The sequence below is a fragment of the Capra hircus genome, chromosome 26 (assembly GCF_001704415.2).
Source record: "Capra hircus breed San Clemente chromosome 26, ASM170441v1, whole genome shotgun sequence".
NCBI lineage: Eukaryota > Metazoa > Chordata > Mammalia > Artiodactyla > Bovidae > Capra > Capra hircus.
In genome coordinates, this window is record NC_030833.1 from 523,239 (window position 1) to 548,592 (window position 25,354).

The following is a 25,354-nucleotide window of genomic DNA, read 5'->3' on the forward strand; positions in this document are numbered from 1 at the left end:
TGTGAATACTGGAGTGGTCTCCTGAGGCGTGGAAACCCAGCAGCACGATGTGTCCTGATTCTCGGGGGTAGGTCCCCGCACGCGAGGCCGTCTGCTCGCGTTTAGCTGGCAAAAGCCCCCGTGTTCCTGGGCCGGGCCTGTGAGCCGGGCCGGGGTCCCAGATGCGGCCTCACAGGGTCCTGCTCGGCCCTGAGCCCTGAGCCCTGAGCCCTGAGCCCTGAGCCCTCTGCTCCCAAGGCCACACATGGGGCCGTGTGGCTCCACCCGGCCCAGCGCTGGGACAAGCACGTCCCAGGCCCCAGCCGGCTTCAGCCTCTGCCCTGAGAGGGGGCCCCGGGCAGAGGGAGCCCCGGGGACGCCTCCCTCCCTCAGGCAGGGCTGTCCAGAGTCGGGGCCAACTGCCTGTGGACCATGGACGAACCAGGCTGTGGGCACCACCAAGTGGGCTTTTCAGGCCTTGAGACAGGAAACTACTCGGGGCCGCTCCGTTGGGAAGGCGGGGCAGGCTGCACGAAGCTGAATCAGCCCAGACGTCAGCAGTCGCAGCTAGAGCTGTTTGATGCTGACGTTTCGGTGGAGTCCCTGGACCCGAGTTCCCCTGTTGAACTCTCCCCCCCGCCGAGATGGCGGTCTCGGGAGGGGGTCTTGGTTGTAGGGTGGAGCCGTCGTCGGGAAGCACTTTTCCAGAGACGGCGGAGAACCTCCTCGCCCCTGGCCCGGTGCTGTGTGAGGACACAGTGGGAGATGGGCCCCAAGGCCAGGAGGCTGGTCCCAGCTCTGTGTGCTGCTGGTTCCCGCCGCTTGGTTGCTGTCAGATCAAGTTTCCAAAGTCCCCTGCGCGATGCCCTCGAGTGCGCCCCTGCCCCGCCAGGCCGCCTGCATGCAGGCCAAGCCCTGGGCCGTGTCCGTGTCCCCACACGGCCCCCTCGTGAACACATCTGCATTTCCTCCCGGGCTGTGCTGACCACTCACCCGGCACCTGCACTCCTGGGAGCCCCTCCCCTCCTTGCGAGCCTGCACAGACTGTCCCAGACTCAGCCTGAGGGTCTCCTCCCCCTGCAGCCCCTGGAGGTCTTCCTGCAGAGCCAGCCACCACCTCCTCGCTGAGCACTGGGATGGGGCGGGGGGGTTACCCTGAGGATCTCGTGATGACAGCTGACCCTTGGGTCTACAGCCACACAGCCATCATCTCTGTGCTGAGCACTGGGGTGGGGGGCCCCTGGGGGTCCCGTGATGACGGCTCAGCCTCTGGGCCTCACGTCAGAACACAGAGTTAGTCAGCCTGCTTTCCGCCAACAGCAGCTCAGATCAGCATGGACGTTGCGCACACCAGGCCCAATTAAACAGTATTTACTGACTTGGCGTCATCTCTCGATCGTGGTTTCCACGTTTAATGAAAAGGAGCTGTGAGCCCAGGTCTGAGGATACAGGGGCAGAGCAGCCCCCCAGGTCCCGCGGGAGGACACAGCGAAGCCTCCCTTGGATGAGCTGCGGAGGCTGCTGACAGTGTCCCCCAGGTGGGAGAGCAGGGAACCCCTCCCGCAGGAGCAGAGGGAAAGCCCGACCCGCAAGGCTGAGGGGTGGCACCCCTGCATCCCAGGTAGTGATGCCCCAAAGGAAAGCCCTGGGCTGGGACTGACAGGCCAGGAACCCAACTCAGACTCAGGTCACAGCCGTCAGGGACACATGAAGGCCTCGAATCTGCCTGGTGACCCCTGGGAGGCCCACGGCCCGAATTGAGATGCTTCCTGGAGGCCCCCGGGGCCACGCCCACCCACCCTGCTGCCCGTCCCCCACAGAGAAAGCAGATGCTGACTCGGTCCCGCGCCCACAGCAGAGCCCGCAGGGGGGCCTACCCCAGCCCGGACCCTCGCTGAGCCCCAGCCTTGCCCTCGGAGCTTTCTAAACACGGGAGGGATGAAGTGGCTCATTCCCACCCCTGGGATCAGGGTCCCACCCTCAGCCACGTGGCCCTCCACTCACGCAGAGCTTCCCCGTCTCTAAGGGTCTCAGCATGGCTCTAGAGCAGACATCCCCTCCCTCCACTGCCTCCTGCCGAAAGCCTGATGATCTGGGAGAAACAGCACGATCACAAATAATAAGCGGGTGGAAGGAAAGACCTCACGATGAGTGAAGTGAGCCCACAGCACGCAAACCTCTGGGTCAGCAACAGCAGTGCCCAGGGGGAAAGTCACACCATAGGTTCTACAGTCAGAACAGACAGATCTCAAATTGGGAATCTGACTTGATACTGTAAAGAACTGGGAAAGAGGAAGAGCGAACTGAATTCAAATCAGCAGAAGGAAGGGAGTGATAGAGACGGCAAGCAGAGACGAATGCGACAAGGCCACCATTAGCCGGCTGCTGACGTGTGCGCTGGGGCAGCTCTGAGATCTCTTTGTGCCCACGTGTCCTTATTTTGTAAAACAGAAAGTCATCTTCCCTCTGAAATGCTTGAAAGCACTTTGTAAACTATGAGATCTTATTAAACTTACTTTATGTCAGACACGTTTTCTGTTCTAAACAAAGTGCCAAATAGCTGTAAAGCCCATACCAGCACTTGGGCAGAGAGCTTGACAGAGTATGTGCTCAATAAGTCCCTGATTTCAAAAAAGAAAAAAAAACAAACAGAAAGTCAATGAAATCAAAGTTAGTCCTTTAAAAAGCTTAACAGAATTGGCCAACTGTGGGCCAGACTAAGAGAAAAAGAGAAAGGGCTAACGCAGCCCTGCAAGTCCTCGCCAGGCAATGAGGCAGGAAGAGAAAGGAGGACGTCCAGGCTGAACACGAAGCGGTGAAACCCCCAACGTGGAGAGGAAACCCTGTGTGTGTGTGTGTGTGTGTGTGTGTGGTCCCAAAGGCCCCCTGAGAGTCCCTGGGGCTAGCAAGCAACCTGAGCCGCCTCCAGGACACACATCAGCAAACAAGGTCAGCTGCGTTTCTATACACAAGTGGGCTTCCCTGGGGGCTCAGATGGTAAAACAATCTGTCTGCAGTGCAGGAGACCCAGGTTCAATCCCTGGCCAGGAAGGTCCCCTGGAGGAGGGCATGGCAGCCCACTCCAGTCTTCTTGCCTGGAGAACCCCATGGACAGAGGAATCTGGTGGGTACACTCCACGGGGTCGCACAGAGTCAGACACAACTGAGCCACTAACACACGTACGTAAGCAATGAACAGCCTGAATACGAGATTAAAGAAACAATCCCATTTACAACAGCATGAAAATACTAAGGAGATAATTTAACCACGAAGCACAAGATGTGTGTGCTGAAAACTGTAAACATTCCCAGGAGGAATGAAAGCCCTTCGTGAATGAGCGACATCCTGTGCTTACGGACTGAAGACTGTTCGCAACGTTAAAATCTGCTGGATCACAGAAAAAGCTAAAGAACTCCAGAAAAACCTCTACTTCTGCTTTACTGACTATGCCAAAGCCTTTGACTGTGTGGATCACAACAAACTGTGGAAAATTCTTCAAGAGATGGGAATACCAGACCACCTGACCTGCCTCCTGAGAAATCTGTATGTAGGTCAAGAAGCAACAGTAAGAACCGGATATGGAATAACAGACTGGTTTCAAATAGGGAAAGGACTATCTCAAGGCTGTATATTGTCACTTGCTTATTTAACTTATATGCAGAGTACATCATGTGAAATGTTGGGTTGGATGAAGCACAATCTGGAATTAAGATTGCTGGGAAAAATATCAATAATCTCAGATACATAGATGATACCACCCTAAGGGCAGAAAGTGAAGAAGAACTAAAGAGCCTCTTGAAAGTGAAAGAGGAGAGTGAAAAAATCTGACTTAAAACTCAACATTCAAAAAACTAAGATCATGGCATCTGGTCCCATCACTTCATGGCAAATAGATGGGGAAACAGTAGAAACAGTGACAGACTTTATTTTTCTGGGCTCCAAAATCACTGCAGATGGTGACTGCAGCCATGAAACTCAAAGATGTTTGCTCCTTGGAAGAAAAGCTATGACCAACCTACACAGCACATTCAAAAGCAGAGACAGTACTTTGCCAACTAAGGTCCATCTAGTCAAGGCTATGTTTTTTTCAGTGGTCATGTATGGATGTGAGTGGTGGACCATAAAAAAAGCTGAGCGCCAAAGAATTGATGCTTTTGAACTGTGGTGTTGGAGGAGATTCTTGAGAGTCCCTTGGACTGCAAGGAGATCCAACCAGTCCATCCCAAAGGAAATCAGTCCTGAATATTCATTGGAAGGACTGATGCTAAAACTGAAGCTCCAATACTTTGGCCACCTGATTCGAAGAGCTGACTCATTGGAAAAGACCCTGATGCTGGGAAAGATTGAAGGCGGGAGGAGAAGGGGATGACAGAAGATGAGATGGTTGGATGGCATCACCGACTCAATGGACATAAGTTTGAGTAAACTCTGGGAGCTGGTGATGGATAGGGAGGCCTGGCGTGCTGCAGTCCATGGGGTCACAAAGAGTTGGACACAACTGAGCAACTGAACTGAACTGAATAATGTTAAAATGCTGACCCTTCTCAACGTGCACTCCAGATTCAGCGAAGTCTCTGCCCAAAGTCCAGTGGCCGTTCGTGCAGAAATGCAGAAAACTATTTTAATGTTAGTGTGAACCAGTGAAGTTGCTCAGTCGTGTCTGACTCTTTTCAATCCCATGGACTGTAGTCCCCCAGGCTCCTCTGTCCATGGAATTTTCCAGGCCAGAATACTGGAGTGGGTAGCCATTTCCTTCTCCAGGGGACCTTCCCAACCTAGGAATCGAACCCAGGTCTCACCACCATGCAGGCAGACGCTTTACCACCTGAGCCACCAGGGAAGCATAATGTTAGTGTGGGATTTCACAGATGTTTTTAGTTCTCATCAGAAAGCCGCGGAACTGAGTTGGGAGAACTCAGGGCTCTGCCCAGCGCGGGGCCTTCCCCAAGGCCCCGCAGGATGTGGCGTGCTCTGCCCGCAAGGGGCCCCGCAGCGCGCTCCTCCCAGGAGGTCCCAGGAGCTAAATCCTTGCTGCAGCGGGAAGCACAGCTGACTTTCCCGTCCTGGGGGCTCAGGATGCAGTGAAGCGACGCCCCCGGCGGCCCAGCGGGGAAAGCCCCCTGACAAGGATGCTTCTGGGTGGAGGAGAGCAGGACGCAGGCTCCAGGGCAGAGTTCAAGCCCCAGCGGCCCTGGAGGGAGTGCCTCCAGCCCCTGACAGTTCCTTCTGGTCTCTGGGGTCCCCGTCGTCAGCCCCTGTCCTCTGGAGAAGGTCCAGGCCCACGGCACCTGCTGCCAGCCCCAGGCCAGGCTGGGCCAGAGAGAGCGGCCAGGCAGGGGGGCAGGTAAGTCTGAAGCAGATGCCCCCCCTCTGACAGCCACACCCGTGGGGGTGCGTGCCAATGACCGAGGGACCCTCGGGGCCACCACACTGGGTGGGCGGCCTTCAGCACCAGGCTTCTTGTCCCACGGGCAGCAGCAGCGGTCCCCAGGAGGCACTGGGGGGAGTGAGCTGCGGGTGTGACCGTGCAGCTGGGCTGGGCCCCTGCCCCTATGACGCAGAGCCACAGGGCCAGCTGGGTTACGCACATTCGAAGCCACCGCATTAAACCACAGCTTGCTCCAGCCCATTCTTCAAACCACCAGGCAGCTCTGCAATCAGTTTCAGCTCCGGAAACGGAAACACATTTTGAGAGTGATTTTTAAACCCGGGGGCCTCCCTGGCAGGAGATAAGATGAAGAAATCTCGCCTCCCTGGCCCAAGCTGCAGCAGAAGCCACCAGCCCTGGTTGCCACGTGGCAACGTGTCTGCTCCACGTGAAAACTAGACAGTGTCGGGAATGGGGGTGGGGGCTGGGAGTCACGATACTCACTTAAACAACAGCGTTTTTATCTGCCTCACCGGATGCCTCTGCGGGGTGGGCGCTCACGAGGACAGGCCAGTGGCCCCTCAGGTGCAGAGCCCGCTCTGGGGGAGCTGGGCCCCATGTACCCCCCACCCCCGCCCTGCACAGGCCACGACCCCAGGAGCCGCTGCCCCTCACGGGACCACTTGGGTGCGGCCATGCCCGGGATCCCAGGCCAGGGCCCCAGACACCCAGCACCGTCCCACTCAGGAGCTCGGGCAGCCCCTGGCGGGCTGAGCGCCTCACAGCAGTCACCAGGGCATCCAAGGCCCTCTGAGCTCAGGTGATGGCCTGGAGACGGGCCAGGTGATGGCGCTGGGCAGCGGGCACCCAGGATCTGGCCACACAGGCCGATCTGGCCCTGGCTCCTGCCAACGGCCGATTTGGATTTAGTCTTGGTTCAGGAAATTGGAGGGCAGAGGCCAGCAAAACATGGATTGCTGTGAACCGCTGTCTGGGAGGGGTGGGCCCGTCCTTGCCTTAAGGGGCCGAGCCTCACTGCAGTCTCCCAAGAGGCGCTCCTGCTGCAGCCCAGACAGGACGCTCCCAGGGCGCCCCAGGCCGCGTTCTGGGAGGATGTCTGGGGGTCCCACTGGCCCCAGGCCTGGTCCCACCACGTCCACCCCAAACCATCCCAGTCTGAGGAGGAAACAGGGACGACCTGGAGCTGGAGCAGGGGCCCCATTCAAATCCGCGTCCAGCCTCATGGTCACCTTGAGGTCAGGTTCCCCCTGCTCACCGAGACCCATGAATAAACCGAAGCCGAGACCAGGACCCTGGCCCAGCACAGAGCTGTGTCCACCTGCCCATGCACGGCGGGCGCCGGGGGCCTCCCCGCACTGACTCGGCAGCACCAGAGGGCAGGAACCCCACACCTGGGCGTCGACCCCATCCCGGCTCCCCCGCCCTGGCCCCCCCAGACCCGGGCACCTGGGCCTTCCATCACCCCTGGGCCCAGGCTTGCCCATGGCCAGCTTGCCGAGAACCCCCAGGAAGCCCAGGGCTGGGGGTCAGACGCGCTCGGTACCTGAGCAGGGGCTGCTTGGGGTATGGCGGCTGGCCTGCCCCCGGGCACAGCGGGGCCTTCCTGGTCACCTGCTTGTAAATGTTCCTGGCGGTCACCCCAATCCACAGCAAAGTAGACAGTGTGGAGTAGTGCAGCACGATGCCCACCTGGGGGAAGAGCCAGTGAGAGCCCGCCCGCCTGCCAGCGCCCCCGCCCCGAGTCTGAGCCCCGACCCCCACCCTGTCCCCCAGCGCCCCCGCCCCGAATCTGAGCCCCGACCTTCACCCTCTCCCCCAGAGCCCTTGCCCTGAGTCTGAGCCCCGACCTTCACCCTCTCCCCCAGAGCCCCTGCCCTGAGTCTGAGCCCCCTGACCCCAGCCCTGTCCCCCAACGCCCCTGCCCCGAATCGGAGGCCCCTGACCCCTATCCCGTCCCCCAGTGCCCCTTCCCCGAGTCTGAGCCCCCTCCCCGTCTCCCTTGCCAGCGCCCCTGCCCTGGGTCTGAGTCCCTCCTCGTCCCCCAGCGCCCCTCCCCATCCCCCAGCGTCTTTTCCCGGGGTCTGAGCCCCGAACCCTGTCCTGCTACCCCCTCCCACACCCTCAGGAAACAGCTCAACAGCCACAGGAAGTGGGCCTGGCAGGGGCCCTGGGGTCCTGGGGCAGACACCAGGCTTCACAGGGACTCAGAGCTCAGGGAAGATGCGTGGGTGGCCGTGACCCTGAGCCAGCTTGGCCTCCTGCAGGGAGCTGTGGGCACGCCCCCTCCTCCTGCCCGCCCTGCCCCCCCCCACCCCCACCGCCTGGTCCTAGCGGGGAGACTCCTCCTGCACCGGGGGCCATGTGGCCAGCGCGGCTCAGCTCCCGCGGATCCCGCAAGAAGGGAGGGGAGGAGGCGCGGGGGTCTCCGGGTTGCTGTGCCTCGGTGATCAGAAGCTGAAGTTCACTCCTTGCCTGTCGGAGTCGCTCGTTATTATGGAAAGAGCCCCGACGCCCCTGGCGGCTCTGCTTTAGCTAATTGGGCGTTCATTCCACACCCCATCATCGCCATCCAATTCTGTAGAATGAGGCTACCTTTGAAGTAATGACCTGACGTTTTGCGATGACAGGTAAAATATGGTTGCGATTGTAAGGATGTCAGTGTTTAAGGAATACAGAGATTCTCTAAAGAAAGGTAACATCGCACCGTTGTAAGGATTTACCACATGCAGAGTTCAGCCTCAACTTATGAGAAAGCCCCGTAAGGACGGGTGGGACTGTCGTGAGAACGCAGGACTGCGTTTCCGTCGCTGCCCGCGCGCGGGAGCGTCCCGGCCTTCTCTCTGCCCGGCCCGGGCCTCTTGCCTGGGAGCCGGAGCCCGCGACCCCCGCCTCTGGCCGAGAGGAGGGGGCGGACCTGAGCCGCGTCCCCCCCGCCCGTCTTCCCCGAGGCCGGGGACGTGCCAGCCTGCGGGTGACGGGGAGGCCGAAACAGCAGCACCTCCCAGACGCCAGCCTCAGGTGGACACGTGCAGAGGTCGCCGCAGGGCCGTCACGCCGGCGTCCAGAGGGCCCTTGAGCCGCCCCGGCCGCGCCGGGCTTCCGCGGGGCCATGGAGCCGCCGGCGCGCGTGGTGTCGCAGCCTCCGCGCGGCGCGCGCGGCTCTGGTCCCATAACGACCACCTCTCCTCTCCAGCCCCCAGCTCTGGGCCCGAGCGCCCATCACGGCCCTGGGGCGCGTTTCCCTGCGACGCCCGCCGGGGTGGGGGCGCCGCTGGCTGTGGGGGCCGCTGTTGAGCCCAGGTGGTGGTGAGCTGGGGTTGGGCACGGTGGGCCAGGCTGGCTGCCGGCCGGGGCAAAACCGCCCTGGGGCTGACGAATCGTACCCCGTGGCGGGGGCAGCGGGGCACCCAGAGTCTGCAGCCCGCAGGACAGCCAGCTGTGCGGGTTCAGTCTGAGCGGGTCTGGAGGCGGGAGGTCCCCCGCCCAGGACACTCACGGCTCTCCCTGCTCAGACGTCTGTCCGTCTGGTGCACGCTCTTGGGGACTGACAAGGCTGACGTTGGGAGGACAGTCAGCTCTCCTTGGGCCGCCACTTGAACGTTCATTTCACACGGAAGCACCCTCACAGACGCCCTAGAAGGATGTTTGACCGAATGTCTGGGCACCAGGGCCAGTCAGCTTGACACTGGACAGTGAGCATCACACCTCCCAGCCGACCCGGCTCTGAGCTGTGCCCCGGGGTCCCTCTCCTCCGGCGAGTGTGGGGTCCACGGTCACGGCCTCCTAGCCCTGCACCTGTCCTCTCTCGTGACTGTCCCTCCCGGCGAGCCTGGCCTGGGGGCCACGGGCCCTCTGCTGGAATCTTGCCCTCTCTGCCCCGCACCAGAGCCGACGTTCGTCTTCAAGTGAGCAAGTGGAGCCGCAGTTCCTTCTGGAAACGTGGACTCGGAGCTGAGGGGGGGCACCACTAGGTGACCAGCAGGACTTCTGAGGCCCTCCAGGCATGTCTGCCCCTGCCCATGACACACTCAGGGGTCCAGCCTGCTGGCCTAGCTTGGCCGTGGCTGCCACAGGGATGCCTGGCCCCCTAGCCTCTGTCTGGGCAGAAGGCTTGGGGACAGTTCCCCGGTTGGGGGCCCCCGGCCGGGCTCTTGGGACTGTAGGGGTCATGGTGCACCTCACACCGGAGGTGCTGAGGGGTGGCGGCCCCAGGTCCCAGGGCTCCCCGCAGGGAAGTGTGGACATAAAGGGAACAGTCCATTCTGCTGCTTCCAGACAGCTCTGCGTCTCAGCAGGTGTTCAGAGGCGGATGGCAAATTCGATTTCCCGGGGCTCCCCCGCGGGTGTTTCTGCAATATCGAGAGACCTCCAGGAGCGTGTCTGCCCTGCGTGCGGTGCAGGGGTGTGCTGGTGAGTTTTCGGCCAGGCACCAGGAACAGGTGCAGAGTCGGCCTTCTGGTGGGAGGGTTGGCATCCACACGCGTTTGTGGAAAGCTGACCTCTCTTCTGTGCTCAGGAGCCCGGGGACGCTGGAAACTGGGCCCTTACATCCTGCCTCACGGGCCTGGCACCTTGTTTGCAGGGGGAGCGTGCAGGGGCAGGAGCTCACAGACAGTTCCCCCCGAGGCAGCCCTGCCCAGTGGGAGCAGACTCTTGCCCTCTGACACCCAGGAGTTGCCAGCAGCTGCCGTTGGTGCAGAAGGACAGGTCAGTTCATGTGGACAGAGGAGCTGAGGTCAGCAGGCACACACGGGAGCCAGGGAGTTGAGCTGAAGCAGCCTCCACGGCTGTCGCCATGCTCTTGTTGAATTCACAACAACCAAGGCCACAAGGGGAGCCTGTGAGGTCGCGTGCTGGCCAGGACACTTTCTCCATGTGGTCCTGGCAGATGGACACCCACTAAATGAGTCCTTGGTGAGATGCCCTGTGGTCCATGGGGAAGCCCCCACCTGGCCCCTGGTGAGTGCTGGAGGTGTCTGCCCGCCGGGAGGGGACTGTACCCCCGGAGGGGACTGTCCATCTAGAGGGGACTGTCCTCCTGGAGGTGTCTTCCTGCAGGAGGGGACTGTCCCCCTGGAGGGGACTGTCCACCTGGAGGTGAATGTCCACCTGGAGGGACTCTGCCCCTGGAGGTGTCTGCCCACCAGGAAGGGACTGTACCCCTGGAGGGGACTGTCCACCAGGCTGAGCCGAGGCCAGGTGTAGGTGGGCTGTTGAAAGGCTGGGGGGAGAGAGCAGAGGGGCCTCGATGTCCAGCTGCACGGACCCTGGGCCTTTGTCCTTGACTCGAGGCTGACGGAGGGGCCTCTCTGGCTCTGTCAGGACCAGGGGGTACCTCATACGTGCCCTTTCTTTTTTGGCTTCGCTGCGAGGTTTGTGGGATCATTTCCCAACCAGGGATCAAACCCACAAGCTCTGCAGTGGAAGCTTTGGAGTCCTACCCACTGGACCACCAGGGAAACCCCTTTCCCCTCTTTCTAAGAAAGGCCAGGCGGAGCCACGGGTCGGGAAGAAGACCCCCCAGGACTTCTCCCAAAGGCCCCTTATCACCCAAGAGGGCCAGACCTTCCAGTCAGTGTGAGAGTACTGGGTGCCTCGTGGGGGTGGGCACCCCCAACCCCTGGTGACCCGGCAGTGAGGGCGGTGTCTCCCTGGTGAGGAGCTGAGACCTCTCACCAGGACTCTTACCTGGGCCCAGGGAGCAGGCCCCGCCCCTGAACTCCTGCCCACCCATTTGCAGGAGAGGCAGGTCGAGTCCCTACTTCTGTGATCAGCCAGTTTGTTGGAAATTGACTATCTCGTTAACATGTCACCAGGGGCTTGGAGAAAACTAGTCCAGCTGGAAAATAAACTAACGTGATCAGGCGCTGAGCAGATCGGTCAGACTCACACAGGGGAGGAACTGAGATACAGGCGCACTGGGTGCTAGAGTGCCCGGCAGGAGAAGCCCCTGGACAAAACGCTCGCATGTCGTTTCACACTCAGGACGATCATCACAAATCTCCCCCTTGGCTGGAAAGTCGATGAACACTTCAGACCTGGCAGCAAATGAAGACAGCACTCACCGCCTGGCACAGGGTCGGGAATCTGGTGCGGTTGATGCCGCCCGCGAAGGTGGAGAAGGTCAGGGCCGCGTGGAGACAGAAGTTCAGGAGGGTGTGCCGGCCCAGGCGGCTGATCCGGATGGCGCTGCGGGGCGAGACCGCGGTTAGCAGCGTCTCCGGGGCGGGGCTCGGGCGGGGCGCGGGCGCGGGCGCGGGCGCGGGCGCGGGGCGCCCTCTGCTGCACAGGCCGCGCTCTGTCCTGCCGGACCGGGACCGGGCTGGAGGCCTCGGGTGGACCGGGATCGGCTGGGAACAGCACGCTAGGGAGACCAGGCCGGGGGCGGATGGACAGACTTGCTGTCCACTCTAGTTTGTGGCCTCGGGTGCTTGGTGTAGTCACCCTGGGATGCTGGGCCTGGTCGTCTCCAGTCGTCATATAAACGAGGACCTAGAGGCCCTGGGACCTCACAACTTGTCCGAGGTCCCCGGGAAAGGTGCGGGGTGGGGGGGGGGAGCCGGTCTGCTTCCTCATTCCCCGGGTGGGGTTCTTGGCATCTGATTGAGTCTACACCTTGGGAGAAGGCTGTGGCTGACTGACGACCCCACAGCCGTGACTGCCGCAGAGGACGCTGCTTGGGGTGGAGTCCACGCCCAGGGCCAGCCCGGCAGGGCCCACACTAGGCTTCTCAGTCTGTGCCTGCAGCCGTGACTGCAACCACAGCTTCCCTGCAGCCTCGGTCACGCTCAGGCCTCCACCTGCGGCCCTGGCCCGCGACGTGCCCAAGCTTCTCCCCTGACCACAGTTATGCCCGTGGGCCAGGCTCTGCCCACGGCTCTGCCCGTGGTCTGGCCCCTGATGGTGGCCAGGACTCCTCCTCGGTTTTCCCAGGTCATCTTTGAGGGATGTAGAGAACCCACTGGACTCCCCTGTGGCCGGCCAGCCCAGGGCAGGGCTGCTCTGAGGGTTGTGCGGCTACTCGGACCTCCTCGGGGCGTGCGCTGTTGGGGCCCTTGGAGGAAGAGCACGTGTCACCTGACGGGATGAGAACGTGAGGCCTGGGACATCCGTCCCCCAGCACTCAGCCACCTGCGGCCGCCAGGGCCACCCGGGCCCGTGAGGCACCTGCCCGGGACTCCTTTCTACATGAGGACGGAGAGGGGGCTCACCTTTGGTGGACGACGTAGGTGGCGGCAGAGGCCAGCAGACACAGCAGCATGACAGCCGTGCAGGCGTACACCACGGGGTGCAGGAGCTCCCCTGGGGACGGGGGCAGGGAGAGGACCGTCCTCAGATCCTGGAAAGGACACGGAGCGCACCTCGTGACTGGCGTGGCCGGGCTCTCCCAGGACCAGCGTCCGCCCTGCAAGCTCCTGGAGGCCATTCCTGCACCAGCAGACGTGCTGGGAACGCCTAGGGGAGGGGCAGGGCCCTTAACCCGGGGAGCGCTCAGGGCCAAGGTGCCCAGCACTCGGCTCAGCCGCCGGTGTCCCCGTGGGCTCTGACGGCCGCCTCCCCAGGGACAGCACCCTGCTGGGCTGGGGGTCGGCCCGCCAGCCTCCCTCTGTCCCGGGGGCGCGGGTCGCCCGGAGCCCGCTGCCGTCAGAGGCACCTGTGTGATGGCACCGCCCTGGGAGGCTCCTGTCGGGTTGCCCCCAGGTCCTTCTGTGGGCCGCACACCCACTGACGCACTGCTGGGAAGGTCTCCCAGGAGAGTCTGTGCCCAGTCTCAGTGGTCCTGCTGGGTGTGAAGCCGCCCCAGACCCTTGTGGCGCCCTGCCTCCACTGCGCATCACACAAGAGCCCTGCCGCGGGCACCAGGCCCACAGTCCAGGGGCGCTGGGCTTCAGGGACCCGGCTCAGGTCAGACACAGTCCTGGGGTGGCCCTGACCCGAAGGGGCCAGGGCCTTTGTGAGAAGGAGGATCAGCAGGAGAGGCCACAGCGGCATGGAGGGGGGGCGTCTACACGGCAGGGAGCAGCCCTGGGACACCAGCCTCCTGGGGAGGAGGAGGAGGCGCTGTCTACACGGCAAGTAGTGGCCCCGGGACACCAGCCTCCTGGGCTGTGGTTTGAGCCTCCTGCTCTTGGGGCTTTGCCACAGCCCTCCGGGGAGAGCCTCTGCCCATGGAGCGGGCGCTCTGGTGCCCACTGCCCAGGTCAAGGGCGGGGTCCGTGCTCCATGCTCTGAACCCGCTGCTCTGCTGGCGCAGCTCCAGGGGATGTGCTGGGCTCTGGAGGGCACACTGGGGGCCAGGCTGAGCCTGTGGAGTACGGTCCGGCGGCCCTGTGAGACCACCTGAGCTGCCCTGGCTGTGCCCGCAGGGCTGGTGCTCAGGGTTGGGCTCTGCCCTGCTCCCCAGACCGCAGAGTGTTCATGCTGAGGCGCCTGCCCTGGCCGAGCGGGCAGCAGAGGCGGCTGATGGAGCCTCCAGGATGCAGTGGTGGGGGACGGAGGGGCACCCCAAGAAGGCCTGGGCCTGTCCACAGCGGGAGGTAGGAAAACTGCTGTCCTCAGGCTCAGGCTGCTTGTCTCCCGATGGACGTTTCTCAGCCCAGAGGACACAAGGCCTGGCCAGCCAGGGGCGAGCTCAGAGATGCCACTCTGGGTCCAGCCTGGCCTTTGCTCCCTGACTTTGCTCTGATGCAGACTTGGGTGAGAAGGTTTCTGTCACCGTGGCAACGGTGGATGGAATTCAGTCCCCTGGGAACAGGCACTACGTGACCTGGACGCCAAGGGGTCCTGGGTGTCTGGCTGCCCAGGGGCCCAGCGGACGAGTCAGGCAGGAACAGCGCCCGTCCCAGAGTGAGCGGGAGGCCAGGAAGGCGCCATGCTGCTTGCAGACCCCAGACCGGGCACGCGCTGTCCACCAGCCCCAGTCCTGACCATCCACAGGCCCCGAGGGCCCCTGTCTGACGTGCACGGGCTCAGGGGAGAGGCAGGTGGGGGACACGGGCCTCAGGATGACTGTGGAGTTGGCTGTGTGTCCTGGGGACCCTGCTCCAGCACCGGGAAGGTGGTGCCCTGAGGGGCTGCGGTTAGACCCCGGCAGGACTCAGGCCGCATCCCGAGGAGCCCCTTCCGAAGGCATGGAGGCCGTTGGGCCCATCCTGCAGCCAAGAGTCTGCACCCCGGCGACAGGGCCTCCCAACAAGGGCAGGATGGGCTCCCGGTGGAGAGCGGATGCCTCACGAGGGGGCAGCGGGGCAGATGCCAGCGCTGGGGTCTCGCTTTCGGGGTGTTGGGCTACCGCAGCCCACCCCCAGGGCCCCGTGCATCCCGAACTCTGAGTGTCTCCGCCGGGCAAGGGCGGGACGGGGTCTGGTGCCCAGGAGTCCCGTGGTGTTTCTGCACCTGCCAGGCTCCACGGGCGCTGGCCTCCTGCCAGACACAGCTCACAGCGAACGTCGAGGAGAGACAGGTCTTCTCAGTCAAGTCCTGATACCAATGGGTCTTTTCTTCCCGGAGTCCTTGGCTGTGACGGTTTGGCTTCAGGTCTGACGGGGCTCTGGGGGCCTCCCCAGGCCTGTGCATGAGGTTCCTCTCACGGTAGACGACGGTTTGGCTCTCTGGGGACAACCTCACGGGCTGAGGCCGCCTGACTCACCGTGGAGGCACGCTGGGGCCTGTGTTTCTGGTTTACATCCATGTGCGAGGGCCACCGCAGGTCCGGCCCGGCCTGTTCTCCCAGGGACCCAGTTGGGACCCACACCCTCACATCTCGCCTGGAGCTGAAGGGCCAAGGGGGGGCCAGCCTCCCCGGGGGCTCACAAGTCCCTTCCCCACCTTCTCCGGGCACCATCACTACCCCTCAAGACTGAGGTCAGACCTCCGACTCTTGTCTAGGGGGGCAGGGACGCGGGGGTGGGGGTGGTTGAGCAAAGCAAGCCCGTGCTTCCGGGTGCAGTGTCCGCCTGACGACTGTGCCTGTGGAACGCCGGCCCAGGTGGGCTGCGACTGGGGAGCCTGTGCAGGGCCTGGACCTGTGGCGGAGAGCTCCCCTCCAGCGCACACAAGCTGCCAGGTTCTGTCCACGCAGGGAGACCCCTTTCCGCTGCACCTAGGAAGAGCCGGGAGTGCCTCTTCTGCAGCAGGAAACTAGGTGGGAGCGTCGGTTCTGGACACAAAGGCGCTTCCTGGGCATGACGCCCACACAGCCTTGGAGTGCGAGGGGTCACCCCACCTTCGCACCCCCTCCTTTCCATCCGCGGGCCCACTTTTGAGGCTACGTGTGGTGGTGTGGGGTCTTTGACCGCCAGCAGCAGCACCCACAGTATATGCTTCGGGAGAGACAGAGATCGGATTCCACTCGGCCCCCTGTTTCCGTTTCCTTCTCCAAATCAGCCTTGTCAACAGCGCTTTCTACATTTTTAGAGGTGACATTTAAAATTCAAACTAGGTAATGCAAACGGCGATGCAGTCTATGTTTTAAAGTTCGCACATGTACAAGTGCCTCAGAAGAATCCACTCTGCAAACGTTCCACCAGCAAAACCCTTCTGATGGTCCAGTGCCTGCTCAGATGGCACCTGACGAATAAGGCCCGTGGAGGCTGTGGGGCCAGCCGTGCGCTGGGACCGGGGACCGCGGATGGAACATGGGCCTCCGGACCGAGAGGCATCCAGAGAGCCCAGGGAGGAAGGGAGGCGAAGCAACCCCGGCCTTCTTGCGAACGAGGCAGCCCACCAACTGCTGAGAGCCGCGGGCCTGCCCCAGCTCTGGGACCAGGGCTAACGATCCCACTCACATCTTCGCTCACAGGATGGCCAGTTGAGACCACAGTGGGGTGTGTCGAGGCCTCGGTGGGGTGTGTACAGGCAGCGTCGGGGTGTGTACAGGCAGCGTCGGGGTGTGTACAGGCCACGGCGGGGTGTGTACAGGCCACGGCAGGCTGTGTCTTGTCCTGAGGACCTGGGCTTCGCCGCCCCGTGGCGCCCGCAGGCTCTGAGCGGCGGTCCCGGGGCAGCGGTCTGGCTCGCGTTTCCCCTTCATTTGCGCCTTATTGTGATTTTCTTGGATGTGTCCTCTCTGTTATGTTCTGTAACCACATCAGGATGCGGAGAAAGACAAGAAGATAGGAGGACGCCGTCAGGTCAGGCTTCGCCTGTCTGATCACACGAGGCGAAGTGGCCTCTCCGGGCTGTGGGTCGGACTGTCTCTGGGCGTCCATCCTGTTCGCTCAGACATCCAGGCTGGGCCCGTGGGCAGCTGGAGGCAGGCAGGACAGGCCCTTCCGCCCGAGGTCGTCCCGACCCAGACGCTCCCGGGGGCCCCTCGTCTGCCAACCTGTCCCTCCTCCCCGAGGGAGTCCGGGAGCGCAGACGCATAGGGCAGGAGTCTGCCCGATCCGGGCACACGCCATCCTGACAGGGGGATGCTCAGGGGTGTGCGGCATCAGCTTTTGAGGGTGTGCCAGCTGGCTGCACGACGAGGAACTCTGAAGAAAATACATTGAGAACTACCACAGGCTTCCTTCCGGACCAAGGGTCACGTGCATGAAACGGTCCCCACCAAGGGGAACCAGCAGGGGGCGACACGCTCTGAGAGATGCAGGCAGGTGCCTCAGCTGTTGGAAGGTGAAATACTGGCCCGAAGGGGACGGCACATGGCAGGCGGGAGGGACCCACTGGTGCCCCGGGGAGCTGCAGGCGTGGCGGGCAGGTCAGGTCAGCTGAGCCAGGGCCTGAGCCCCTCAGGCCTGAATGGAGCCCCTGGATGCCCTGCGGGCCCCCTACCTCCTGCTGCCCCTCGGCTCCGGCTTCCTGGCCCCTGCCCTGCTGGTCTCTCTGGGGTTTTACTTCCATCCTTCTCGGGGGAACGTGGGTGCTCCTGTGTGGACCGGGGCCCCCATGCGGGGTCTGGCCTTGGGGGGGCCTCTCACCCTGTCCTGGCCCCTGGGGACCGAGCAAAGATCAACCCCGCTCAGACCCAGAGGGGCTCCACTGGGCTTCCCTTGGGCTGGGCCGGGCCAGGCGCCGCCGCTGAGTGGTCCCCGAGGTGCTCGGGCCCCAGGGTCAGTGAGCTCAGCCTCCGGGCCACGCTCAAGGCCACAGGGCTGTGGGAAGCACACGTGCTAGCCCTGCCACCCAGCCAGTCCCGAGAGACAGGTGTGGCCGGACAGCCATGCCTACGGGACCGCCGGACGCCGCATGCAGGAAGGACAGAGCACCCGGCCAGGACGGTTTTCACTCCCTTCCAGGCCTGTCAGTGTGTTCCCTGGGAGACCTCGTTCTCTGCGGTTTTGGTGAGGATCACGGGGCTGCTCGAGGGGAGTGTGGACAGGGCCATCGCAGCAGCAGCGGTGCAGGTGGCCGCTGTCAGCCTCGGCACGAGGGTCAGGGCCCTGAGGGCTGGCGATGGGGCCCGACTTGGCCCGAGGAGGCCGGGCTGTTAGGTGCAGGCCCCCTGCCCCCAGGGGTGTCCGCCGTCCCGAGGGCACACAGGAAGCTTGCTCAGAAGGCAGCACGGGCTCCAGCAGGCCTGCCCGAAGATGCTTAGGGCTCAGCAAGGTTCAGACGTGGCCACGGCCTCACTCAGGGCCCAGAGTCGGGGCAGCCGACTGCCAGGCCCAGGGCCGAGCAGGTGGCTGGAGGGGGCAGCCTGGGCGCGGGGCCAGAGCCACTGGCTGGCCGGCTCTCCTCCCCACAGCCCCCAGGGCCCTCGAGCAGCTGCCCCGCGGGCTCCCAGACACGTGCAGGAACATGCTCGCGCCAGACCCGGAGGCTTGGGCTTGGGTGCAGCCGCTCCTTTCAGAAACGCTCCCCAGTGTGAATGTGACTTCTTAGGACTGGAACCAGTGAGCCACTAGGTCCAAGCTCTCTGGACAAGGGCGCCCCAGCTCTTTCCTCCCGTCCTAGACGCCCACGTGGCATGGATGGGAGCTGGGGGCAGGATGTGGATGGACTCGCCGCGAGGAAGGCGCTTGACAGGTCGGAGAGGGCCAGAGACGAAGGTGAAGACGGGCCTGACGCTGGGGCACCTGGACCGGCAGCTGTGGGGCCCCAGGGCCCACCCCCAGGCAGCTCCGTCCAGCCTTTGCCGACGACGGAACCCAGATTGCAAATGAGGATCTGAACTCGAGGAGGCAGAGCTTCAAACATAGCCAGACTGAAGTCCTGACCGTGTTGGGGTGCACCCACGGGGCAACAGGTGCCTGGCTCAGAGCTGGGGGCCTGGCCGGGGGCCCTGGGACGCACACCGCCGGACGCTCAAGAGGCAGGTGCCGCCCGCTCCCTGCCTCTGAGCCCTCGAGATGACGCTAACCTTCAGCAAAAGGCATCGCTCTTGTTTGGACATTTCAGATCCAACCGGAAGGGAACCAACAAGAAGCTCGGACGGCCCCTGCGTGTGGAGGCGCGGGTCTGCGTCTTCAGCCCGGACCTGGGGTCCGAGCCCTGGCCGTGGGGGTGCCGCCCTCGGCCATCGGCATTCTCTGCGCGTGCTGCCGCTGCCCGTCACAAGCGGGCACAGTGTGTCCTCCAAACCCGCTGCGAACGCAGGGAAGGGCCCCGCGCCTGCAGGCCGAGCCCCCGCACGCCGGCCGAGCCCCCGCACGCCGGGCGCGCCCCCACACGCCGGGCGCGCCCCCTGTGTTGGAGAGGGGCCTCCATGCCCGCTGCGTGTGCCGCTGAAGCCCACCCACGTCCCCTGCCTTGCGTTCGCCAACTTTCCGATGGGAAGAGCTGCAGTGGGAGGGAGGGCCGTGCGCAGGGCCTGGGGCCAGGAGAGGGCGGGACCCCAGCGCCCCCCGGGGGCCCCCAAGCCTGGGGTCCAAGAGGTTTGCACAGGTGGAGGGCGAGGCCGGGGCAGGCCGCCGCCTCCCCTGACTCGGTGATTCAACATTGCAGCGCGCCGCTAATTAGTATGATCTCCGCGAGCCGCCGCCGAAGAGCCGCGGCGGAGCAGCAGCCCGCGGCCCCCGGCACGGCCCCGCCCCCCGGGCGCCTCGCCGCAGGACCCGCCGGCGCCCCCCGCCCAGCCGAGCGCACAGCAGCCCGCGTGCCTGCGTGTGGGCGGGCGGGGGCCTGAGCCCCGCCGCCGTGTACTCACCATGGGCACAGCGAAGTTACTGAAGTGTGAGCAGGGGTGGAACGGCCCGGCCGCCTATGTCGCTCCCTGCTCCCCGCCAGCCTCCATGGCCGTCCGGAAGGTCAAGCTATCCCGCAGGGGCCGCGGGGTCGAGCCCTGGGCGACCGCGGCGATGGGGTGGGTGCAGGGGGGAGAGGCCGCCCCCATCTGTGAAGGCAAGGAAGGCCAGGTGGTGGGGGGTCCGCCCCGCATCTCGCAACCCCTCTCCCCCCGCCACCGTCCCCGGGCAGCCCCGCCTCCCGCGCAGCAGCAGCAGCGCCCCCCGCAGTCTGCCCCGCTCTGGGCTTCTCTCGCCCCAGCCAGCCTGTTGGAGTGTCCGGCTCCAGGCGTCTGGGTCTGGCAGAGGCTCGGGACGACCCGGGGCCTCAGGGGCCTTGGAGGGATGGTGCCCCCGGGAGCGCTTCCTTCTCCATATTTAAAAATCGGCCTCCGCTTGCCATCCAGCGTAGGACTCTCAGCCCAGTCTCAGGCTGCAGGAGTCACGTAGAGCATGTCTGTCAGCTCAGCCAAGAGGCTCCAACGATCCCCCACGAGCAGCCAGACCCGAGCGGGTGAAGCTTCTGCTGCCTGGATGCGGCCAGACCCTACGGGCCGGCCTCTCCCCACACAGCTCGGTTTCCCCGGTGGATGGGTTCCGTCAGCAGAACCCAAAGTTGTTCATAATCTGCGTTTGCAAGAGCAGGCACAGCCGGCCCCTGGCAGGCGCTGATGCCCCGGGGGGCGGCCTGGGGAGCGGACGCTGCAGCCGGAGGGCTCCGACCTGCACCCCTCCCCAGCCGTGTCCTGCTGCTTCCCTGGTGGGGGGGGGGCACCTGCGTGCAGACCCTGGAGAAACGCAGCCCAACTTCTCACCTATTTTGGCGAAACGAGCTGGAGTGGCCGCAGTCCTCTGCTTCCTGCTGGCGGAGAGGTGGGGCGCGTTCCCGGGCCTGGGGAGCCGTTGTCCATCCAGGGGCAGCGCGCCGGCTGGAGAGTGGAGTTATCAACAGATTGCAAGACCGCAGCCCGGCCAGCCCGGCCTGCCGGGGGCGAGCCGGAGCCAGGAGCGCACGCTGGCCGCCGTTCTCAGCGGGCGGCTTCTCGAACTCCGTGCTAGGATCGCCGGCGGCCGCTGCGCCTGCCCCCGCGGGCGGGCGACGGCCGGGGACGGGCCGGTCGGAGGCAGAGCCGTAACCATGGGGACGGGGGAGGCGCTGACGCGCACGCGGCGGCTCCCTGCGGCAGCGGCGATGGTTCTTCCCAGCCAGCCCGCCGGCCCAGGCTCCGCAGAGCCGATTTAAAGAGACAACCGGCGGTTTCGTCTTCGTTGCCAACAGAAGCGGACAGCTCCCGTCAAAACACCCCCTGGGGGAGGCGGGGAGCGGGGTGGGAGCTCTGTGTTATTCTGGCAGGAAGCCCCTGTCCCTCTAGGGCTCTGGGAACACAAATAGGAACAAGGAAATTGATTTCGGAGGAGTTTTCACAGTTCTTGTCTTAAAATATTCTCAGATCCAAAGATGGCCACAGTGAGGTCAGCCCACAGCGCATCCCAGCGTGAGTCAGCAGGTGGTCCTGCCCTGTCGGTGGGCTTCAGCTGTGCAGAAAGAGCCCCCGAACCCGACCCCGACCCCAGACCCCTACCCAGTCCATGGTCCCGGACCCTGCCCAGGGCTAGAGCTGGTGACAAGCTCCCAGAGGAAAGCTGAGCAGGTGAGGGGAGGATCACAGGGGTCCTGCCTGCAGGGCGTGGGGTGGGGGCGCCGCTGGCCAGAGGGTCTCTGAATGGGGTATTCCTACCCTCCTGTCCTTGGTCCCACCAACTTCCCCAATGCTTCTGTCTCCAGGGGCCCGCTGTTCCTGTTGCCCCTCCGTAACGGGTCCTGAGCTTCAGCCGAGGGACAGAGACCCCCGAGGGGTGAGGGGTCATCCGGCCGCCCAGTGGGTGCTGTCAGTGCTGACTGGAGACCCTCCTGCCCATGCCTGCCCACCTAGCGTCCTGGGGCGGCTCCCTCAGGTGCTGGCGGGCACAGCGGAGGTCCTCAGGCCAGGTTGATGGTCCTGGACAAGGGGGGCAGGGGGTGGTGGGAAGACCATCCTGGACTAGGGGGATGTTCTGCTCAGACTCCCCAGGGCTGAGGTGGACCCCATGGGGCATGTGTCCACCTGCAGCTCGTCCACAGACTGTGCTGGGAGGGGCTGATGGACACAGGTCAGCTCACTGCCGCCCCTGGGCCCCCAGCCCCGAGATGACAGAAAGGTCATGGGGCCAGGCGTCCAGGAGGCCGCCGGAGCACGGGGAGGAGGCCCGGGGCTGACCCTCTGTCCCTGGGCCCTGGCCACAGCATGGAGACCCACCCCGGCCTCAGAGCAGGGGGAGCGGAAGCAGAGGTCACCTCCAGGCGATGCTGAAGGGACACAGAGGGTGGGGGCTGGCCTGGAGGAGCCCCTCCAAGCCCAGGCCTCAGCCCCACCCTGGGCCCGTGGGCTTCAAGGCAAAGGCTGGTCGAGCCCAGACTCCCCAGGGGTGCAGGTGGGTGCACAGAGTGCTCTGGGGGCTCTTTGGGCAGACGGGCCTGGCTGGCTGCTAACATCCTGACCCTGCACTTGTGGCTGGACGCAGTGCAGCTGGCTCTGAACCCCAGCGTCGGCCTGGGTGAGGGCCAGGGGCTCCTCCAGATGAGGCCACCCTGGGAGCCGTGTCTGCGGGCTTCGGGCTTAGTGAGGGTTGGGGAGCTGGGCCCCCCACTGCTGCCCCACCATCCCTCCTCGGGATTGGGCTACCAGTGCCCTGGCACCCAAGCTGCCCATGGAGGGTCACGAGGCAGCGATCCCCGTACCCAGAGGCCAGGCTCTGTGCTGGCCCAGGTCAGAGCGGAAGGAGAGCCAGTGCCGTGCCCACAGCAGCCACGGGCGCCTCAGGCCCTCTCCCTGACATGGTGGCCTCCGCTCAGAGGACCCAGAGGGCCCCCTGACGATGGGTCATGAGCGCGAGCTTTGTGACGGGACCTCAGGCAGCTGGGCTAGGGCCGCCTCGGGCCCCCTCCGTGCCCTGAGCGTCTCTGCCGTCCGTGAGCGGAGCCGAGGCTTCCTGGAGTTTGCAGCTGACCGTGCGCCAGGCTTGGTGGACTCTTGGGCCCTTCCAGCTTCTAATGCACCAAGACTGTCTTCTGAGCAGACACGCATCTGCTCAGGCCTCCCGTAGGCACTGGGAGCTCACTCCCGAAACCTGCGTGGCTTCGCAGGAAAGCAAGGGTCTCTGGCAGGTCGGGCTCTGGGCCGCCTCATAGCACTGCGTCTTTGCCTCCCTTCGAGAAGGCGCGTGTCTGGCACATTCTGTGAGCTCAGGACTCCTCAGCAGGAAGATCTTCCAGTTGCCAACAGAGCGGGCAGCCCCGACCTCCTTCCAGCAGCCCCTCAGCCCTTTATCTGGCCCCCCTGGAGAGAAAGTCACTTTTAATGAATGGGTGACCACAGCTCTCCGTGGGGGGATAGGATGGGGTGGGAGCAGGCAGGGAGGGGAACCGGGGTGGAGGGCAGGCAGGCAGGAGGGCTGGGGCCCTGGCCCCAAGGCCAGAGGATGTCAGGAACCTGCTTATGTGAAGCCAGGAGACAGCCTGCTGCTGCTGCTGTTCCAGACAGCCGCAGGATGGACGGGGTCACAGGTCAGCAGGGGTAGGGGTCAGCTTGAGACGGCGCCCCACCCCACCTCCCTGGGCCTGAGTTGGGCCTAAGGCCAAGGAGTCTCAGGCTGGACCTGCCTCCGGAGTGAGCGCTGCAGGGAGCCTCAGGCTGCCGGCTTCCTGGACACGGCGGTGTGGGGGCCACGTGTGGGACGGGGGTGGCGTTTCCGGGCTGGCCCCTGAGGCCGGACGCATGGCCGACTATGTGCTCAAATCCACTGAGCCGAGTGAAAACCATGCTCCAGTTGCCGTGGCAACCAGCAATCTCCCCCAACAGCGTCAGTTTGAATTTGTGCAGAACATTTCTAACAAAGATTTACGTCAACAAACTCACTCTGCCCTGAGGTCAAGCTGAGTCTGAGAATAAAAGCAAATGCAGTGTTCCTGTGGCTGCCCTTCCTCCCCCAAGGCTCTCAGAGCCCCCGGAGAGCCAGGCCACGCCCGGGGCAACCTCCTGCTGGCCACCAGTGACCCCGGGCAGCCTGGGGGTTTCACGCTGAGAGCCTTGTGGGGTCCGTGTCCACGCATGCACACCCCTACAGGGCTTCAGTGCGTCCAGGGATACAGGACGCCCCCCCTTCAGGGCTTTGGTGCGTCCAGGGATAAAGACCCCCCCTACAGGGCTTCAGTGCGTCCAGGGATACAGGCCCCCCCTACAGGGCTTCGGTGCGTCCAGGGATACAGGCCCCCCCTACAGGGCTTTGGTGCGTCCAGGGATAAAGACCCCCCCACAGGGCTTCGGTGCGTCCAGGGATACAGGACCCTCCCTCCCCCAACAGGGCTTCAGTGCATCCAGGGATACAGCCCCCCCCTGCCACAGGGCTTCAGTGCGTCCAGGGATAAAGGCCCCCCCCACAGGGCTTCGGTGCGTCCAGGGATAAAGGCCCCCCCTACAGGGCTTCAGTGCGTCCAGGGATACAGGGTACCCACGGCCCACCTGAGCCGGCCACCTCAGGCCCCACAGGCTGCGGCCCGCGGCCCGCCTCTCTGAGCACCCCTGCTGGCAGTGGGGCCAGGCCTCCCCAGCCCCGAGCTCTCAGCCCCTCACCTGCCTGCATCCTTCAGGCCCATCAGAAGGGCCCCTGAGAAGACGCCTGAAGGAAGCGGAAGGGTGAGTGGCGGTTGCTTAGTGCCGCCGATGCAGCCCGTCTCTGCTTTCCTTTCTGGCAATCCCTAGCTCACCCCATTTTTCATTTCCTTCCGCCTCTCAAATCACATCTGCTTTCCTCCTTCACAGCTTCAGACCCTCCTGGAGCCCAGACCCTCCCTCCTTCAGGAGCAGGTCCTGGAGCCACCGTGGGGTGCTGGGTGGGGAGTGAGCTCAGCCCCCGCCGTGCTGGGGGCTCCCAAGGCGCCGTTTGCCTGGAGGATGTTCTTGGAGGAAGAACAGTTCAGAGGCCGCTGGGGGCCAGGAGGCAGCTAGAGCCTGAGGACCCCCTGCTGGTTCTGCCGCACGCGGGTCGGGGGTGGTCCAGGCTGGTGTCGGGGAAGCAGTGGGCAGGTCGGGCTTGCCCTTGGCTTCACAGTGAGGCTGGATGAACTGCGACTGCGCTGGGGCCCCTGGGGTCAGCCTCCCCGTCTCAGTCTGCCTCTCCTGATCCCCACTTCCTCCTGAGGCCACAGCCCCCTCGTCCAGGACGCAGCCTTTTTCCCGGTCTTGGGTGAGCCCTCCAACAGGACAGCCGTGGTGACCAGGCTCTCAGCAACACGGGAGGGCTGTGGGGGCACTGCTTGAGCACGGCCATGTGGGAAGGCCCCTCGGGAAGGTCCACGCCCTGCGCTGCACCCCAGAGGCCGTGAGGACCTGCAGCTCCACCCCAGCTGGTTTGAGCTTCCTTGCGAATTGTGAAAACAGATTTGCTAGAGACAGTCTGGAGGCAAGAACACACACCTGCCTTCTGCCCTCCAGACGCAGTCTGGACCCACGACTCCGAGCTGTAAACCAGCCTGCGTCCACCGTCACCTTGGGGGCCTAGGCTGGACACCCACATGATGGCCCCAGAGACACCTGGTCCCTCTACATGGGGTCGGGGTTCAACAGACACAGGGGCTCCCCCGCAACGCCTGGTGGGGAGCAGACACCAGCACGCGTTCGGGCAAGGCGGCATCCTGACCCCCCTTCCGTGGAGGCCGGCAGGGCTGACCACGGGCAGGGCAGCCAAGTGTCCACCGGGGGCACAGCTGAGCCCAGCCCTGAG

General features: G+C 64.1%; 1 protein-coding gene across 1 annotated transcript in view; it reads right to left on the minus strand.

The window, feature by feature from the left end:
* Positions 1 to 20,727, minus strand: part of ADGRA1 (adhesion G protein-coupled receptor A1) — a 35,973-nt gene extending 15,246 nt beyond the window's left edge. Inside the window, exons 1-5 of the mRNA XM_018041698.1 lie at positions 20,350 to 20,727; positions 19,459 to 19,644; positions 12,581 to 12,708; positions 11,435 to 11,558; positions 6,913 to 7,058 (exon numbers count right to left, since the gene is read on the minus strand). Of these exons, the coding sequence (XP_017897187.1) occupies positions 6,913 to 7,058; positions 11,435 to 11,558; positions 12,581 to 12,708; positions 19,459 to 19,461 (401 nt within the window). The 5' untranslated portion in view covers positions 19,462 to 19,644; positions 20,350 to 20,727. The remainder of the gene's footprint in view (positions 1 to 6,912; positions 7,059 to 11,434; positions 11,559 to 12,580; positions 12,709 to 19,458; positions 19,645 to 20,349) is intronic.